The 20,320-nt window shown below is 39.9% G+C and overlaps 1 protein-coding gene across 1 annotated transcript in view; it reads right to left on the bottom strand.

Annotated features, from left to right (window-relative positions):
- LOC129188475 (voltage-dependent R-type calcium channel subunit alpha-1E) overlaps window positions 1–20,320 on the bottom strand; it is a 131,444-nt gene extending 111,124 nt beyond the window's left edge. Inside the window, exons 1-2 of the mRNA XM_054789053.1 lie at window positions 20,236–20,320; window positions 7,870–8,370 (exon numbers count right to left, since the gene is read on the bottom strand). Of these exons, the coding sequence (XP_054645028.1) occupies window positions 7,870–8,366 (497 nt within the window). The 5' untranslated portion in view covers window positions 8,367–8,370; window positions 20,236–20,320. The remainder of the gene's footprint in view (window positions 1–7,869; window positions 8,371–20,235) is intronic.

Below are 20,320 nucleotides of genomic sequence, written 5' to 3'. Positions count from 1 at the left end.
CCTGTTCTAGTTGTTACCCATCAAGAAGGACTGCTGCATCACTTTTTTTTTTTTTAAATATACATTTGGTGTCACTGTTTTTTTCTGCCGTGTTATGTCTGTATTTCGTATTGTTCTGTCCCTTGGGTTGTTAGAGCCTGTCAAAGATGATGGACACGGTGCATATTTTGCCATAGAATATAATATAATAACTTATTTGATGAGCGGCACGGTGGAGGAAGTGATTAGCACGTTCTGGGTGCAATTCTCTGTTCTCTGTGCTTGCATGGGATTACTCCTGGTACTCTGGTTCCCTCCCACAGTCTAAAAATAAGCATGTAGGTGAACTGGAGGCTCTAAATTGCCTATAGGTGTGAATGTGAATGGTTGTCTATACAGTATATGCCCTGTGATTGACTGGTGACCCTGCCTCTCACCCAAAGTCAGCTGGGATTGGTTCCAGCAGAACAGGGCAAGCGTCTTTTTCAAAGAAATATAGAAAGTGACTACATGTTAAATCCTTTAAAACTCTCATGAGAACAGACTTTCACAAATCTACATTAAAAATTGTAACCAAATTGTACGTTGTTTTGTTGTTTTGGTGGACAGATAATGAGGCTCATGGGTCAGCATGCACAGAAAGAAAACAGGCAATTTTCCAGTTACAGTTATCTATGAGCGATGAAGTCGGGAGGACGAGGAAGACCAGAGGCACAGCCAGAGTGTTCCGATCACATTGTGATCAGAAGACACGAGGATCACACAGGCAGCACTGTCCAAGTCTGTAAACACATCTGCCGAGAATAGCTGCCGAAGGACACAGCCATGAAAAAACTGAAAACACACATACACAGCGATGATGACACGCTGGCGTCTTAATCTTTCAACTATAACCACCCAGACTTTCCACAATATATCAGCCATGAACTATTGCACGAATTGCTGATGTGACATGTGCCAGTGTGTTTGCAATGTGCACACCTTCAAAGCTGTGCACGCATACATACATGGCAGCTTATAACACAAGGAAGAAAACGATAGCTGAGGGGCATCCTTGCAGAATCATCACTTGGAGGACTAATGATTGACGTCTTTGACCATGAAACACAAAACTGCTGGGTTGCTCTTTCTGTGACTGTCAATTACAATGACTTCTTTGGAAAATACAAATAAATCGTAATGGAAATATAACACAGAAAACAATAGGGATGATTACTTTTATGTTTTTATTAGAGCTGTCAAAAATAAAGTGTTCATAGTGGTAAATTTATTTAATTGCTTTTTTTAACCTTATTTTATTTTTATTTTTTAATGTAATTACCATTACACCTCTGTTATGACAGTGGACGGAGGCAAGTGTGGCGTCCCCACAGATGTACAAGTTTGACACTTTTTTTTCTTTATGCCAACCTCGGCACGGGCTGGTTTATGATTCTGACGGTATGATAACCTTAGGCAATAAAATCACGGTTTCATATTACACAGATCATTATATTATCATTATAATATTATCCAGCTGTAAAATGTGTTTTTAAATATCTTTATTGAAAAGAAGAGAAGAGAAGAAAGTTTGTCAGTTTAAACAATATAATAGAACATGATGGAAGTGGAACATATGTATTTAATATAAATAACAAAAATAAGCTTTAAGAATAAGCTTTCTAAATAATACATACAATTCAGTTCTGAAGGCAGTTTACTGGAGCTAATCCTGCAAATCAAGTCACAATACTAATAATATTGTTTTAATAAAACAAAAAATACAAAAACAAAGAAAAATGCCATCACGAAGTGGCACAAGAAAGTCACTAAAGCGTAATGTTAAGTTATTTCCTATCATGCTGAATGTGCAGGTCACAGCATGTCCACAAGCGTGTTGTGGAGTTGCTGGATTGTGTATTTGCAGAGGTTTGATTAATTTGTTTTTGTGGTGACCCAACAATATAGTGAAATGTTTCCAGGTCGTGTTATTGTTGTAGCAACTGTTGCTGTGTGTTTGTTGTTCAGCGGGAAAGTAAACGATTTAAACAAACAATAAGTATGATTGTTTCAATGTAGTATTATCACTGGGGCTGTTGATATTATTTTGTCCTCTCCATTATGGTCTTTATGGCCGTCATAGACATTTGCTGACAGTCACGTCTGTTTCTGTTGTTTTGTTATTGTCTATGCAATTGTTGTTATTGCTGTTGTTCTTGTCCCTCTCTGTATTAGCCCCCTCTTGTCCTCGCACTCCCCCCTCTGTTTTCCTTTCTCTTCTTTTCTATCTCCTCCTGCTCCGGTCCAGCCGCTCCCAATTTGCATAACAAAACATCAAATAAAGTCAAATAAAAACAGGGGAAGAATATCTTACACTTTTCCCTGGCAGAGAAAATCTGTTTAGCATGTAAGAGCATTTAGATCAACAATACTATCTGCCCTCATGACTGGACAGGACAAAAAAAAAAAAGACAAAATGATTGATTCCACTTATCCGCCACTACTGTCTTGTTCTGAATCACATTTTCACATTTGGTGACCCTCGACATGAGTTATATGTTGACAGACAACAGTGACAAAAGTGTGGCCGTACCGGCGCCGCTCGATGCTAACGAGGCAACTAACGTCAGTGCTGTCTATGCCATGAAGGTTAAGTTGGCAAACTTTTGTCAACACAATCCATGCCCATGGTTTCAACCTGTCGAAGCCCAGTTCCGACTGTGAGGAATAACACAGGACGTGGCAAAGTATTTCCACGTAGTGCCCGTACTGGACCTCCACTTTCTCTCATACCGCAGGAACGGTATGACGGAGAATTTTAGTGGCTTTGTAACTGTTACATTTTTATATCGTGGTTTACCTTGAAATAATAATAAATATTCATAATTAATATAATGAAAACAGTCACAATGTCCGCTCTCATTGAGATGGCTGTATCTTTCAGCACAAGACTTGTGCTCCCCGTTGAGCTGGTAAATTCAACATGGAAAAGGGAAAGAAATCTGTGCTCATGTTTCACATAAGGATTATGGGCAAAATTAAAAAAAAAAAAAAAAAAAAAAAAAGGTGCGGTTTTCCTTTAAGGAGAGGTACAGCAGCTTGAGAAAAACAAAGAAATATTAGAACATATCAGATCAGGTTGGATTTGTTTTGTTTATTTTGGTTCTTATCATATTTTATAGAATAAATAGCATGTATTGTTTTTTTGTCGTTGTATTTAGTTGTGTGATTAAGGGTTGAAAGAGACTTTACTGTTTTGCTTGTCAAATGAAAGCATGAAAATGGGTGTTGCCTTTTTCCAACCTTCTAAAGAGCAACTATTGTATTCATTCTGCACTCATCCACTTCAGTACCAGGTGAGGCGTGATAAATGCACACAGTTAGATCAGAGAAAACCCAAACTCAAACTGGAAATGAGACTCTGGACCCAGAAGAAAGTAAAATAACTAATTTATAGCTTCACTAAAGAACTGTGTTGCCAGACAGCATTGTTAATCACACAGGCATAGTGGAACCCCTCACATGGATTCTGTCCAGACTTCTGCTCTGCTCATTTACTAGTCTGGCTTAATGACTCATAGATTTTGCATATGCTGCCAGGTTTTACAAATCTAACGCCACAAATTACTGGCTTGCAGCATTTCAATTAAGCTGGTCGCCTCCACAATAGCCCGTTCTTCACTGTGTCCCTCTTCTTTATTTACTTCTCTTTACCCCAACAATAGCAGCGACTGAGAGTAGATAAATAAGATGAATAAGTACAGACTGACAGGGAGACCATACTCACGTACAATACAATACAAAGATCAGAGGTCAAACGTCAAATAACAGTTATTGTTCCCCAATGTTAATGGCTAACGTCCGGTCCTGCTGCGGCTCAAATGCCAGTTTAATCGCCATCATTAAACCAGGCTGACACTAAGTACCGTTATTTAAGCCAGGAAGGAAAAAGATGCCATTAACGTTTGAAATGCTGCACATGCAGTGATCCAAGGACAACCCTCAACAACGACACAAGATGGTACGACAATTGGAAGATTTCTATTTTAGCACATCTTTACAGATAGAAATAAATATCATTGAAGGAAACAATGTTTTTTTTTTCAAAATTATTGGAATTCCATCCCTTGTGAAGACCATTTAACGTAAAAACACCTGATCACATTTTTTTAAGGCAAAATTCAATATAATTACATGGGAAAGTAATCCCACTGTTGACAAATTCTTAAAAATATATGCCCCTAAAGCAGCCCTTCTCAAACACAGGGATGTGCGTGACCACGGGGAACATGCTTTTTTTTTGTCGTACTAGAATAAAGTGTAATTGCACATCCATTGTCAGAGTGTGCACAGGGAGTATTAGTTCTATGTGTAGGGTTTTTATTCAAATTATTTTATATTATATATATATATATATATATATATATATATATACACACATACACACTGTATATATATATAATATTAAATTTATGTCAAAAAATGGACAGCACAATCTGCATTCCAGTCTCCAAATGGATTTTGTGACCCTAAATTGTAAAAACAAATATGTCTCAACATTTCTTGTTTAGAAAAGACAAAGCGGGGGCGGGGGATATATCTTGTGCAGGTTCACGACCGAGACCAGGGATCTTGAGCTCAAAAAGGTTGGTGACCACTGTAGTACACTATCAACACTGTATGGCGGGGATGGTGTGCTGCTGACCTCGGCGAGAGATGTTGTAAACCGGTGGAAGGAGTACTTCAAAGACCTCCTCAATCCCACTGATAGGTTTCCCCTGGCCTCGTGGTGTATGATCCCATGGCTTGAGGTGGGCCCAGCCCTGCTGTCCTGGGGTTGGGAGTGGTGGGTGGGCTGACTATCCTGGGGCGAGGGAGGGTCTCCTTCCTGAAGTGGGGGTGAATCTGGGCTGGGTGAGGTGAGGCCTCCCAAGTTTGCTCATGCCTGCACCAAAATTTCACACCTTTTACTGTTTTCAGCAAGGGTGCCTTGCTACTGAAATGATACTGTAAGTGTGTGTTGCTATTGAAGTTGGATAATGGTGTGTGTGTTAGTAATTATTTTAGGAGTTTTTATTTTTTAAACAAAAAATAATGACACTATGTAAAAATATTGTCCTTTAAAAGGGTTTACAAAGGCAAAATAGAATTCATATTTGACATGTACAGTTGAGGCTGAAGTTTTAAAAGGTCGACTCATTTAAAGTGGACAAAATGTTAATATATAATACATTTACAGAAGTATTTGGGAAGTTGACTTGTATTGTCATGAAGGAAAAGTGTGACTGATTTTAAAGCACCTCAAAAGGAAAACTGCACTTTAATTGGAATTTTGCCCATCATCCTTGTGTGAAACATAACCACATGTTTTCCCCTTTTCTGTGCTTTAAAAAGTTTAAAAGAGAGTAAACGAGTTAGCATGTGGGAGCTAACAACGCACGTAACGGGACTCACCCATTAAGACTATAAAGCACTTAATAAAAACAAAAAAAAAACAACAATGTTTCATTTACATAACTGACCTGTGTATTAACCAAGCTACAGTGATATTGTTGTATTGTCGTGTTAGCTAACACAAAGTATACCATAAAACCTTGATTGAGGGTTTTTAGAGGGCTTTATAGTCAAAATAGGTGTGTCCCATTACGTGCAGTGTTAGCGCCTTCATGCTAACTCCGTTTCTCTCTTTAGAACGCACAGAAAAGGGAAAGAATATGTGTTCATGTTTCACATAAGGATCGTGGATGAAAAATTCAAAAAAAAAAGTGCAGTTTTCCTTTAAAGGTCAAGTCTGTGGCCATTTCTTCTTCTTCGTTTTACTACCAAGCATTTCTCAACTTTGGTAGGCATAGTGTATAAATAAAATGTGTTGACTGATGGAGTCAGATGACCTTATCATAACAAATTTAACGTTCTGAAATCATCCCAATGGAAGGAGAACAGGTGCATATGTTTGCTCAGGTGCAACATTTCATTATCCAAGCAGCCATGTGGATGTGGCTTAGCCCCTAAGTAGACCTGAGAGGTGGATGTTCATGGTCGTAACGCATTGTGACTTACTCTGGTCTTGTCTTTTCATGCTGCAGGGGTGTCCATCTGACATGAATGCATCATATTAATTACACCAGGCAGGGGCAGAGAATAGTTATCTACTCCACGAAAGAGGAAATGTCTAGTAATCAAACCATTGCTCCTGTCAGGACTCATGCATGTAAACCAACAGATAGTTTCTTTGTGATATGCATTTTATGTTTAATGCAAAGAAATGATTCACCTGGGAAGGTGGCGTATATGTTGTCCTGCCTGACTGCCTGTTCTGGTCCAGCCATGCTCACTTTTCTTGAATGACACACACAAATATCAACACTCTACACACTATTAAATAATTAAATAACAGGTGTACCCCACCTGCCGCACAAAGTCAGCTGTGATAGGCCCCAGCTCACTCGTGAACCTAACAAGTGGTATAGAAAACGGATGGATGGATATTTGACATGATTATTAAAATAAGGGGCCAGGCAAAACATGCAAACCTGACCAGGAAAAAAAAAATCTGCGCATTCTTGCCTCTGCTGGAAAGTTAAAATTTGATTTCAACTGCAAAATTTTGCACTGGTAATCTATGAAAGGTAAAAACAAAAAGAGAAGCTTAAAGTTCCCGATGCACAATTTTTACATCTACAACTACTTCTCCAAAGTAATAAAATTTATAATATAATATATTTATAATATAATATCTCCTGTCATGTAAAATTCACCTCTTAGCAATCTCATATACGCCCTCTCTTCATTCATTATACATCTACACCTCCCATTTAACCTTCCCTATGCTTTCCCCACCCTGTCTCTGTACGCTATATAGACATCAGCTCAGCGTGGGCTGTGGCATCCTGAGCCTGTGGTGCGGAAGGAGGGGAGGGTAGGCCTCATGTAGGAGCAAATCAGCCCCATCAGAGGTAGAGCCACATCTTCAGCAGGGAAACCTTCAGCTTGAAATTCTATAGCACCACAGGACAGTACATATGCATGCACGTGGTAAGAGCACGTGGATGTACAGTAAACTGTACGTCCAATTAAAGCGTGCATCCAGACTATACAAAGATGCTACTGATTGAAGATGGTCTGCGGAATGTCTTAGGATGCAACACAGACTGAACAACTAAGCATGACATAGTATCTTAAATGACAAAGAGCAATCAATTTTCCCCCCCACAATTTCACTGCAGCATTGCAAAATTGCACTAAACTAACACTAATCCCGACTTTTACTGGCATCACGGGGGCTACAAAGCCTTCTCTGACCAATTAGAAGCGAGTAAGCTGTGGCACAGCTGTGACAAAGCTGTCACACACACACACACACACACACACACACACACACACACACACACACACACACACACAGGAAGATGATTGGTTTTGGTGGTCATAAACATGCTACCGTTAGGACAGCATTTTAAAAGTCTATCGTGCAAAAGAGGGGACCTGTGCATAATGTGCTTGTAAGCAAGCATGCTTAACATTCTGAATGGGGGCTACCTACTGAAGTTCTTCTTGTAACTTCTAAAGCATGACTGAAACAAATAAATCATGCCACACCACACCATGCCATGCCATGCATCCTCCAATCACACCAGGTTCTTATGCTGCAAACTACAACCACAAAAATAAATATATTGTTCCATGAATACCTCTCTGACAGTGTCAGTCAAAGTGGGGCATTATCTTTGCAAAGGCAGATTTATTTTTTTTGCTCCATCTTCATCCAATTAGATTGTGCAGGTGTCCCTAATGAAGTGACTGTATTATATGACATTGCTGTTCGCACATCATCATTAAAAGTAACAAAAAATTCATAAAGCTTAGCAGGAAGAAGCTACAGTAAATGTTTTTCATTAGTATAATACTCACTCCCACTCCTTGCGTCGTGCCTGCGGTGTGCTGTGGATCTTATGGGCCTGATGGGCCTTCACGATGTCCTTCTGCTCAATTAGGCCCCCGCGGCGTCTCTTAATCACATTGGGACTAACGGACAAATCTCCATCCATCGCCAGCATGCTCCCTCCAACATCAAACGTCGACGTCACATCCAGGGTGAGGCCGGTTCTGTTTTGGTGTGGAGACGGTGTCTGGCCCAGCACGTGTGGGGGGTAGAGGGTGTCGCGACTGCTTGAGAGACTTTGGGGCTCGAGGATGGGATGGGAACCGGAACACAAGCTCGACCTTCCGGCCAGTCCCGCTCGATGCTTCTGCCAGCTTTCACTGTTCGCATAGGATGGGCGGAGGATGTGGTGGCTGAGGGGGCCACTGCCACATAGGGGCTCCATAGGCAGACCCAAATTATCATCTGGACAATCTGCCAAAGCTGGAGCTCTAGGGAGGCCTAGAGCATTATGGTCCCCTGTCATAGTGCTGTAAGTACAAGAAGAGGAGATAACGTTTAGTCCTTTTTGTAGTACTTTTATTGTGCACAGTAGTGAGTAGTGAGTGTGACCCATTTATTAGAAACAGTGACGACAAGACTGGTTTATGTGCCAAGGAAATCTAGACTTATAACTGAGAAAGTTAAACTAAGACCGTCCTTTACAAATTGCCACTTATAGCTCACCTGCAGGACAAAAACGAGCTAGCTAGCTGCCTCCAGAGAGCCAGTGAGAGCTAAGCAAAATGTGTAAACAAAGACACCAGAAAATCGAATGAGACTGAAACGTGAGCGATCACACACGCCGACATAGATAGGCTTAGCCTGTTAATTGACTCCACATTTTATGGACTATTTTTCATTCTCACGGTAATAGGGAAACAAAGTGAACATAAACACAAGAGGGGTCGCTTACTTTTATCTGGCCACACATGCATGCCAACAGGGCAAACTGGCGATTCCTGTGTATGTTTATCAGAATAAAGTACAGTACAACAATTTTATGATATGTTTTAAAACTAATTGTGTTCATATATACTGCTCAAAAAAATTAGAGGAACACTTCGAAAACACATCAGATCTAAACTGGGGGAAAAATGATCTTGAATATCTCTCTTGATAATAAGTGGGTGATGTATTAGTAACAAAATGATGCCACATAATTTGATAGAAATGAAAATGATCACCCTATAGAGGGGGGAAATCAAAGACACCCCAAAAATGAAAGTGAAAAAAATGATGCAGCACACTGGTCCATTTAGCTAAAATGTCATTGTAACAACTAAAAATGAAAAAAAAAAAAATAGTTTGTGTGGCCCCCACATGCTTGTACGCATGCCTGACAACGTCGGGACATGCTCCTAATGAGACTACGGATGATGTCTGGGGGATCTCCTCCCAGATCTGGACCAGGGCATCAATGAGCTCCTGGACAGTCTGATGAGCAACCTGGCGGCGCCGGATGGACCTAAACATAATGTCCCAGAGGTGTTCTATTGGGTTTAGGTCAGGTGAACGTGGGGGCCAGTCAATGGTATCAATTCTTTCATCCTCCAGGAACTACCTGCATACACTAGCCACATGAGGTCGGGCATTGTCGTGGACCAGGAGGAACCCAGGTCCCACTGCACCAGCGTAGGTTCTGACAATGGGTCCAAGGATTTTATCCCGATACCTGATAGCAGTCAGGGTGCCATTATCTAACCTGTAGAGGTCTGTGCGTCCTTCCAGGGATATGCCTCCCCAGACCATCACTGACCCACCACCAAACCGGTCATGCTGAATGATGTTGCAGGCAGCATAACGTTCTCCACGGCATCTCCAGACCCTTTCACGTCTGTCGCATGTGCTCAGGTTGAACTTGCTCTCATCAGTGAAGAGCACAGGGCACCAGTGGTGTAGTTGCCAATTCTGGTGGTCTATGGCAAATGCCAATCGAGCCCTACGGTGCTGGGCAGTGAGCACAGGGCCCACTACAGGACGTCGGGCCCTCAGGCCACCCTCATGGAGCCTGTTTTTGATTGTTTGGTCAGAAACATTCACACCAGTGGCCTGCTGGAGGTTATTTTGTAGGGCTCTGGCAGTGCTCATCCTGTTCCTCCTTGCACAAAGGAGCAGATACCGATCCTGCTGAGGATTGAAGGACCTTCTACGGCCCTGTCCAGCTCTCCTGGAGTAACTACCTGTCTCCTGGAATCTCCTCCATGCGTCCAGGTACCGCAGTGATGCCCTGGTCCAGTTCTGGGAGGAGATCCCCCAGGACACCATCCATAGTCTCATTAGGAGCATGTCCTGACGTTGTCAGGCATGCGTACAAACACGTGGGGGCCTCACAAACTACCATTTTGAGTTGCTACAATGACATTTTAGCTAAATGGACCAGTGTGCTGCATCATTTTTTCACTTTCATTTTTGGGGTGTCTTTGATTTCCCCCCTTTATAGGGTGATCATTTTCATTTCTATCAAATTATGCGGCATCATTTTGTTACTAATACGTCACCCACTTATTATCAGGAAAGATATTCAAGATCATTTTCCCCCCAGTTTAGATCTGATGTGTTTTCGAAGTGTTCCTCTAATTTTTTTGAGCAGTATATTAATAATTTATATTATTTCCTATAGGAATATGGGAACATTTGTTTCAGAACGGTTAATACTTGGGCTGAGACCTACTGTAGTAGGAGATATATTTAAAATAAATAAGAAAAAACAGAAAAAAAACAGAAATTGTAATTTCTTGTAAAAATGCATGTGAACATTGAGAAATAGTGAAAAATAACATGCCTCTATTGAGTAATGGCACCGATATTTGCGCTACAAAAAGGAGAAGAACAATACTCTTTTTATACCCAACGGTATTAAGTGTATATCTCAGCAGCCACAACATTAAACAAGTATAAATGTTTGACAATGGAAACTCATCTGCTGAGCCGAGTCTGCTGGGGGGAATTAAAGTGCAGCTACTGGTTACCATGGTAATCCTAACTTAGTAGCTACAGTGATTGAGACACCTTCCCAGGCTGCAATCACAGCCCCTTCTGTTGAGAATGGCTTGCCCAGCGTTTTTTGTTTTTAAATCAATAGTATCATAAATCAATCCAAGTCACTTTTGTTTTTGTTTTTGTTTTTTTTTTACTATTTCAGCTACCCAATCTGCATTGTAGTTTCTGACTGATGAAATCCATTACTTATTGCGCCTTCAATTTTCTTGCTGTCTAATGGCAAATAATGACAATCTTGCTGCTCTGGTACCCAGAGAGAGTAATGACGCCATAGGTGAAGTGGCTTTAATTGTAGTGGCTTGATGAAGCTTTCAAACAGAGGCAGGAAACACAACATGCTGCCAAACACTGTGCATTTTCTCATGTGAATGAGTCCAAAAGGAAACGCAGTAAACATCACTGAATAGAAATGGAACCTGCATAGCACCATTGGCCTGTTTTTCCTGATCAAATAATAGGAAAAGCTTTGTTTCAGACATCGATCAGTTGAACTCATTTAGCAAATTGTGTTTTCAAAGTTACTGAACTGTAGTGTGCCAGCTGACATATCAGGATGCTGGACTTCAGACAGTTTCATCTCACTAAGACTTGAATTACTTCCAGTAATGAATCACTTTGCTAACGACACATATTAAGATTTTGAAATCATAACAGCGGACAAAAGGCAAATCGAAAGGAAATCGACTGCATGACAAAAAATACTAACGTGAGGAATAGCACAAGCACTGGGTTACTTTTTCGAGCACCTTACTAATCTATTTATAATCTATTTGTATATCATTGCCATATGTAGCAGAATAATGCTGGCACAACAATGATGAAGGGCTGCAAGGATGTAGGCCTTAGATGATGTCATGTTGTTCTTCAAACAAACTAGGTGAGACTGACCCAGTATTAGGACCCATCTGAGATCTTTTTGCTTATAACAGTGGTTCTCAATTGGTTTGGCTGCAGGACCCACCATCACCCTTCAATGACAAGCGGTGACCCAAAATTGACAATTTTTTTTTTGAAATGTAAACCTCTCATACAGCTTACGTAATAAATCACATTTATTAAGGGGTGCTAACTTTTGAACACGTTGCAAGCATTATATCCCACACTCTTCCTGCTCCGGACATGTAAGCTGCACCCCAGGTAACACACACATGCGCAGGAGCCTTTTGCTAAGCTCTGGCGGTGTCATTTTGAGCTAGTTGCAAACACTCTCTTTAATAAAAAGTCATTTAAGCGCAGTTTAAATTTGAGGTACAAAAGTACAAAATAAGACGGTGTCCTAGCACAAAACAGGTTTCAGTTCAGCAACAATACATTTTTATTCACAAATTTAAAAAATAGTGTGTGTAAAGGAAGACGGATGAATGGATGGATTTTATGTTATCATTATTCATTTTTGTATTTGTCATCATGACAGGCTGTGCCTCACCTGCATCCCCTAACCACACATTACCACTCATTCAATTGTGAAAGTGTACTCAAATAGTGCATGCAATGCATATACAGACCCTTTCCAAGAAATTAGAATGTCATGGAAAAGTTGTTTAATTTCCATAATTCCATTCAAAAAATTTAACTTTCATAGATTATAGATTCAGGGCCCACAATTTAAACGATTTCAAGTGTTTATTTGTTTATTTTTACGTAATTTGGGCTTCCAGCTCATAAAACCCACGAAAACAGAAATTCAAAAAATTAGAATACTGTGAAGAAATCACCATTTACTTCTCAGTTTTTGCAGGAAAAAAAAGAAAGAAATTAGGATCACATCAAATCAATCAAAATATGGTACTTTCAAAACGATATGTCAATCTTCAATACTTGGTTGGGAATCCCTTTGCCTTAATCACTGCCTCGATGCCACGTGGCATTGAAGCAATCAGCCTGTGGCATTGCCTGGGAGTTATGGAAGCCCAGATTTCCTTGATGCTTGCTGTCAGCTCTTCTTTGTTGTTGGGTCTGGTGCCCCTCATTTTCCTCTTGAGAATACCCCATAGATTCTCAATGGGGTTTAGGTCCGGTGAGTTGGCTGGCCAGTCAAGCACTGTGATGGCATGGGCATCAAACCAGGTTTTGGTGCTTCTGGCGGTATGGGCAGGGGCCAGGTCCTGCTGGAAGATGAAATCTGGATCTCCATACAGATCCTCAGCAGAAGGAATCATGAAGTCCTCTAAAACATTCTGGTAGACTGTTGCGGTGACCTTGGATTTAAGAAAGCAGAGTTTACCAACACCTGCACCGGACATTGCACCCCAAATCATGACGGACTCTGGATATTTCACACTGGACCTCAGGCAGCTTGGGTTCTGTTCCTCACCCGTCTTCCTCCAAACCCTTGGACCTTGATTCCCAAATGAAAGACACACTTTACTTTCATCGGAAAAGAGGACCATGGACCACTGGCCAACAGTCCAGTCCTTCTTCTCCTTGGCCCAGTGGAGACGCTTCCTACGTTGGCTCAGGTTCAGAAGTGGCTTGACCCGAGGAACCCGACAGTTGTAGCCCATCTCCCGGATGCGTCTGAATGTGGTGGTTTTTGAAGCTGTGACTCCCGCCTCATTCCACTCTTTCTGGATCTCTGCCAGATTCTTGAATCTTCCCTGTTTGATAATCCGCTGAAGCCCACGGTCATCTCTTTTGCGGGTGCATCTTCTCCTGCTACATTTTGCCCTTGCTCTAGACTTTCCATTGATATGCTTGGACACAGCACTCTGTGAACAACCAGCCTCCTTAGCTATGAACTTTTGTGGCTTACCCATCCTATGGAGGGTATCAATGATGGTCTTCTGGCCAGTTGTCATGTCTGCAGTCTTCCCCATATTGAACACAACTGAGACAATTGAACCAAACTGAAGCAGCAGGTGATTTGACTTTAGTAGATGATTAGTGTGTGACATTCAGTTTAAAACATTCATGCCCTGCAAAATTTGGGCTGATTTCTTCACAGTATTCAAATTTTTTGAATTCCTGTTTTCGTGGGTTTAATGAGCTGGAAGCCCAAATTATGTAAAAATAAACAAATAAATACTTGAAATCGTTTAAATTGTGGGCCCTGAATCTATAATCTATGAAAGTTGAACTTTTTGAATGGAATTATGGAAATTAAACAACTTTTCCATGACATTCTAATTTTTTGGAAAGGGTCTGTATGATGTACTGTATATTGAAAAGTGAAGCAGTTCAGGCAATCATGGCCAAGTGTGATGGTTGGTAGGAGAGAAAAAAACACAAATTTGAGAAACCTCACCATTTGTTTGAGTCACATCCAGTCAGTGCACTCTTTATCCCAGCCATCATTGTAACCATTTCACCAATGCATTAGCAGAACTGTACCCTCACCACTACCACTACATTGTGATTACTCTTTTAACCGCAACTACACCTCAAGTTGACTGTGGTTTGAAATAATACCCTCTAATTAGCTTTTAAAAAGGAGGCTGGCTGCTGATTAGCCTTATTCACAGAGCTTTCAGCCTGCAGCACACCACAAAAGTCCATTCCGAGTCAGTGTGTTGTCAAGTTTTCAATGTGACCAGAACCAATTGTTTTTTACGCTCTTCAATGTACAGCCAGGTGTTTGCATGGTCTATAATAAGGAGTGATGAAGATTTTCTGACAGGCGAGGGACCTTTGCACACCTGTTGTCCAAAGCAACCAACACCACGGCCTCATTTCAACAAAATCAAAGTAAATTGACATATTTTTCCTCCTGCTTGTGTGATTTTATACAGGAACCTTACCAAAATAAAGTGGAACCTACTATGTTAAATTCCCAAAAGTACTTTAACATTTCCTGAAAAAATATGCCTCAAAATTCAAAACCTGGAGCTCAAATCATTATTTATGATGTCGCGTGAAACCTCACCAAATCTCACGAGACTTCAGCTCAGTTAGCATAAAAAGATTTCTTTTTTTCTATGGATTTTTTTTTTATTTTTTACGTGATGCACTTATGATGCCACCACAGAAAGGTAACAGTGATGACAGGGGGAAAGTGTGATGATAACCATAGAAGCAGATATGGAACTAATGACACCATAGAAACGGGTCTGGCTTTTCAATATAAGCATTACAATTAATTGATGAATGTCTGAATGCTGTACTAATTTCAACAGTACCATAAATCACCACAAGGTCCCAATATTGCTCTGCAAACCTGTTTCCTCTGCATTCTGTTGTGTCAAGCACCTTCAAAAGGGGGAGTTACTTTATTTTAGCGTGATTAACTTAACATTAAAAATGTATTTATTGCATGTTTGTATGTGGGATGTTTGTATATTTGTGAGGTCAGAGGACACTGTGACGGCCTGGCTCGCCATCTCTGTTCAAGTTCATCTCAAAATTTTTTGCGTTCTTCCACACCAAACACACCCAAGCATGCTGTCATGGACCTATCTAGGTGCAGCACTAGAACAGAAACTGTTACCGTGAAGTTGGGTGCATAGAATTTCCCAAACGGTATTGGAAAGACAAAAAAAACAACCTTTGATTGAATAATTATGATATATAATAATACATGGTATATGTGTCTCAATACTTTTTCCACACAGAGTGTTTATTGTTATTCCACACAGAGTGTGTTTATTGTTATTCCACACAATTCTTTGCGGTGTCTTCCATTTTCCTCCTGTGCCATTAACAACAACCAACTGCTGCCGGGGCTTATTAAAGTTTCATGCTGCCATTGCCTGTTGCATTATAAACACTGACCGACTCAAGACGTGATGGATCAATTGGTTTCAGGTCTGAATAACATACAGTACATTTGATTGCACACATTCACTGCAACTTAGCAGGCAAAGTTAAGAATTTATTGATTGTCAGTTCGGCACACAGACAGTGTTTAGGCTATACACAAATCCCTCGTGTATCGCAGTTAATTGGTCCCAGACCCGACCATGATAAGAATGTATAGATATGTAGCATATTTTATATGGAATATTTTTTATAGTTACAGCATAGAAAATCTATTTATAACTTTCTAAATAAGTTTTTTTTAACATTATTAGAGCCCTCTCGACATAAAATAACACCTGTATACTAACATTACCCAATATAGTAGACATTCATTTATTTACTTTCTATGCTGCTTATCCTCACTAGGGTCACGGAGGTATTCTGCAGCCTATCCCAGGTGACTTTGGACAAGAGGCAGGGTACACCCTGGACTGGACGCCAGCCAATGGCAGACTATTAGACATAAATAAAACATAACTTAGAATCACACACTGGGACAGTTACTTGTTTTTTGGAGTATTTCCTGCAGTAGCTATTGTCTCATCAGTGTAATGACATCACGTCAGGATGGGTGTAAATTAGTCAAATTTTTTTATTTGAAATAAACACAGGGCATTTTGTCTTAAAGGCAGATGCACAAAACACAGCACAGGATGCTAAATGAATAGGACTGTCGACTCAGCCGCAGATGAATGGAACAGAGTGTACAGGTAGTAGGCCATGGAGCAAAAAGTCCGCCATGACGGTGAGCAAGAGAGGTGGGCAGGGCTAGGGGCACAACAGTGTTCAATGTATTCAGTAGCTCTGGGTGTAAAATAAAGTAAGATAAAGTAACATTTGCTTAAATATGCATTTCTTTTTGGCAAATAATAGGCCGAAGTCAACAACAAAACAGCGATCATTTATGAATTCATTCATTTTTGAAACACCACAACAGAGTGAGGGTGCGATGTTCGAACGCAATGGAGTGAGACATGACTATATTTGTGTTTTCATTCATTCAGCCATTTTTATGCCAGAAAATGCTTAATTTAGCCTAGATGTCATATAGATGTCAGTTAATTTTAGAGATGACCCTTGGCAGAGGTCTTCACTCCACTGAATGCTACTTTAGCTGAACATGTATTGTCATAACCATGTGGTGCTTAATGGATTCACTTGGCATGGCCATGATTTTCTATTACCCTTCATACTGTATGATGAAAAGACATTTCTCAAAGATGCCCTACTGTGGTGTTGGCCTTCCAGGAAAAGCAGCCATTATCGAACACCAGGAACATTACTAATCATGACCACTCCTAATCGAGGATTCACACTAAGTGGAAGGAGACGTGTTATCATGAAAGGGGAAGAAAACACACTGTCACATTGATCTGTTATCGTCACACTTTTGACAACATGTTGCATTTCGTGGACGATAGATAAACGTTGTACAACGCTACTACACACATGACGTCATTGACTGGTGAAAAGGGAATAGTATCACAGCTCACCGTTAGCACACCGCTCATGTTTCACAACCATTTCTTTATATCTTAAGGGACAATACTACAACATAGAAATGAAACTTGGATATTGTGTACAGCTTGTATTGGGGTACAGTCGTCCCTTGCCACGGTTCAAATTTCATGGCTTCATCCACGATGTCCATCCACACGAGTGAAGTTTTAAAAAAAATGTACACTCAACAAAAATATAAACAAAACTCTTTTGTTTTTGCTCCCATTTTTTAATAAGATGAACTCAAAGATCTAAAACTTTTTCCACATAGACAATACCACCATTTCTCTCAAATATTGTTCACAAATCTATCTAAATCTGTAAAATCTGTAAATCTTTGCCGAGATAATCCATCTCACCTCACAGGTGTGCCATATCAAGATGCTGATTAGACACCATGATGACGGAGGAGAGTTGATTTGAGGCAAGAAGCAGATCTTTTGCTTTTCCCATGGGGTTAATACATTAATACAAATGCTGTTAGAGTAACAGCTGCACAATTAATGCCATGTTAACCTGTTTCGGTTTCAATTTAGCTAGCGGCAGGAGGGTAAGTGAGCGAGTTATCAGAGCCAAATACCCACAAGTCCCAGTTCAGTAAAAAACTTTAATATTGACCGACTCGGTCAATACAAAATAAAAAAACGTTTTTGTTTTTTTTTTTAAATAACTAACATTTTAGAGAAGTTACAGGCTGAATATAAAGTGAACCACAGCACAGAGACGGCCCTTTCAAAGATTGTGAAGGATCTCAGGTGCACTTCTGATTCACACAAACTGTCTTGGTGCTGCTGGATCTAAGCGCAGCCTTTGATACAGTAGATCACCCAATTCTTTTAAACAGACCGAAACAGTCGGCCTCTCCGCTACTGAGCACAAGTTGTTCACATCCCATCTCTCAGATAAAAAGTTCCTGGTAGGTATGAATACAAGCTCCTCAAAGATCCACATGTGGTGTCCCCAGGGATCAATTTTAGGCCCTGTTCTTTTTAATCCTTACATGCTTTCCCTTGGCAGTGTCATCAGGACAAATGGAATTAATTCTCACAGCTATGCTGATGATACCAAACTGTACATTTCTATGTCTCCTGGTGACACAAGACCAACTGACAGTCTTTTTAACTGTATTTTAAATATTCAATCCTGGATGGCAGAGAACCTTGTACAGCTGAACCAAGATAAAACTGAACATTTAGTCATCAGTCCTGAGGCTCTGAGAGGGAAACTCGTATCTAAATTACAGGCATCGATCATAACACCATCACCACAAGTTAAAAAACACCTCGATTTGATTTATTCCACATCTTAAAAATAACAAAAAAAATTTTTTGTCATATTATATATATATATATATGCATAATTGCACCTTATTCATTTATTTCATTGTTATTTTTGTTACATGCATGCAGCATGTATAGAGAGTGACAGATTCCAACAGAGGGTTGACAATTTCGTTGTGATGTTCTTTCCACAATGATAATAGAGCTATTTCATTTCTATAGTATTGTCCCTTGAGTAGGTATACTGTAATAAAAAAAATGGTTGCTGAAATATGGGGGTGTACTTTTGTGAGCTACTGTAAATAACAAGGGTGTCAATGGACTAGGGATGGGCCTGATTTCCTTGATCAAGCCTGGGGTAAGACAAAAATGCAATTAAGAAATTATTTTGTATTTTTATAATGTCTTATTTGTGTAGAATTTAGTTTTTAAAAGTATTTTGGGGTATATTATATTTTTATTTTACAACAATTGGCTTCACAGTATGGTTTCGTTCTTCGTTTGAACATAAACTACCGTTAATGTGACAGAATCAGCAGTGCCTCTGCTGGTGGCAGCCAATAATGCGCTCTAATTAATAACACAATTAATCAACAGATTTGTTAATCAATTATTATGACCACCGATGTGTGATGATGTATTGATGCGATTGATACACCGTAAGTGCACTGACTGACAATCTTCACTTACATGATTATTTACCAGGATTTCTAACCATGACTCTTTAAAGATATTAAAGTTTGCCTTGATCATTGCAAGCAGAGATCCACTAATGGTAAATGGTGGGTGTAACAACACACAACCACGTCAAAGGGCCCCATCGAGTTCCTTGTAGTGCGTTTATTCAGCACAATTTCTTTTACATAGCTGAAACTATTGTAAAATTCTTCATATGGGGGTGTTAGTTAATCAAAATAACCAAAAGGCAATAAAAATCGCCAAACTAGATTGGACTGGGGGGTCCATAACAAGTGCTAATGTAGTCATTAAGCAAAATTGATCCAAGCCTCTCTTGTAACACCACCAACTGATCAATGCTAAAAAGCTACAAGTAGAACTGTTAGTACATGAGAAAGCATTTTTGCATTTTGACCAAAAAAAAATGCAGCAATGAAGGTGTCTTACAACAAACTGTTGCCTCCAGCACCCTGCCAACTTCAACACTGATTATTCGAACTGATCCCCTTTATTGCTCAACTCCCACGACGTAAGAACATCTACACTGTGCTCGCTCTAATTGATTACTTGAGCTGTATCCATACAGAATCGTGGATAATGAACTGCAAGTCTTTCGTGAATACAAATGATTAAAATCTTCTCAGACATACATGCACAACGATGATTTTCTCTTGAATTATTCACCCTTGTTTTGTGGTCATGATTTGTTCATTTACTGATTCACTGGCATCTACATGTGTGTACGGCTTTTCCTAGACTTGGCAAAGTCGTTCAGAGGATTTAAATCACATTTAGTCCGTCTCCAATGTGGTTCTCTGTGTTGCCACTTTAAATACAACTATTTTTTACACACTTAATTTAAATCATGGTCTCGTTTAAATGATTAACCAACTCTTATACTTGCAGTGACTGATGAGGTTTGCATACTGATTAACATCAACAACAAAAGAGCATCTCATTCCACTTATATTCCACTGTTTTGCATAATAAAGACAACGAAGTGAAAATAAAGCCTGAGAGTGCACCTTGCTCGCACCAAACTGATCTTCACCGAGCATTCTGCACCTTTGAGTACAAACACAACCTGCTAAAAAATTTACGTCTGCAAGCTCAAAACTTAAAACCTTTAAAACAATATATAACATGCACAATATTTCTTACCTAAAATCGCCCCGAGTCTAGTCCTTTTGGGTAGCTAAACAGCTAACGTGACATGCAGACTTGAACCGTGTCTGTCCACCAGTAC

This window comes from Dunckerocampus dactyliophorus, chromosome 10 (assembly GCF_027744805.1).
Source record: "Dunckerocampus dactyliophorus isolate RoL2022-P2 chromosome 10, RoL_Ddac_1.1, whole genome shotgun sequence".
NCBI lineage: Eukaryota > Metazoa > Chordata > Actinopteri > Syngnathiformes > Syngnathidae > Dunckerocampus > Dunckerocampus dactyliophorus.
The sequence above is the reverse complement of the archived record's forward strand: the minus strand, read 5'-3'. Positions and strand labels throughout refer to the sequence as shown.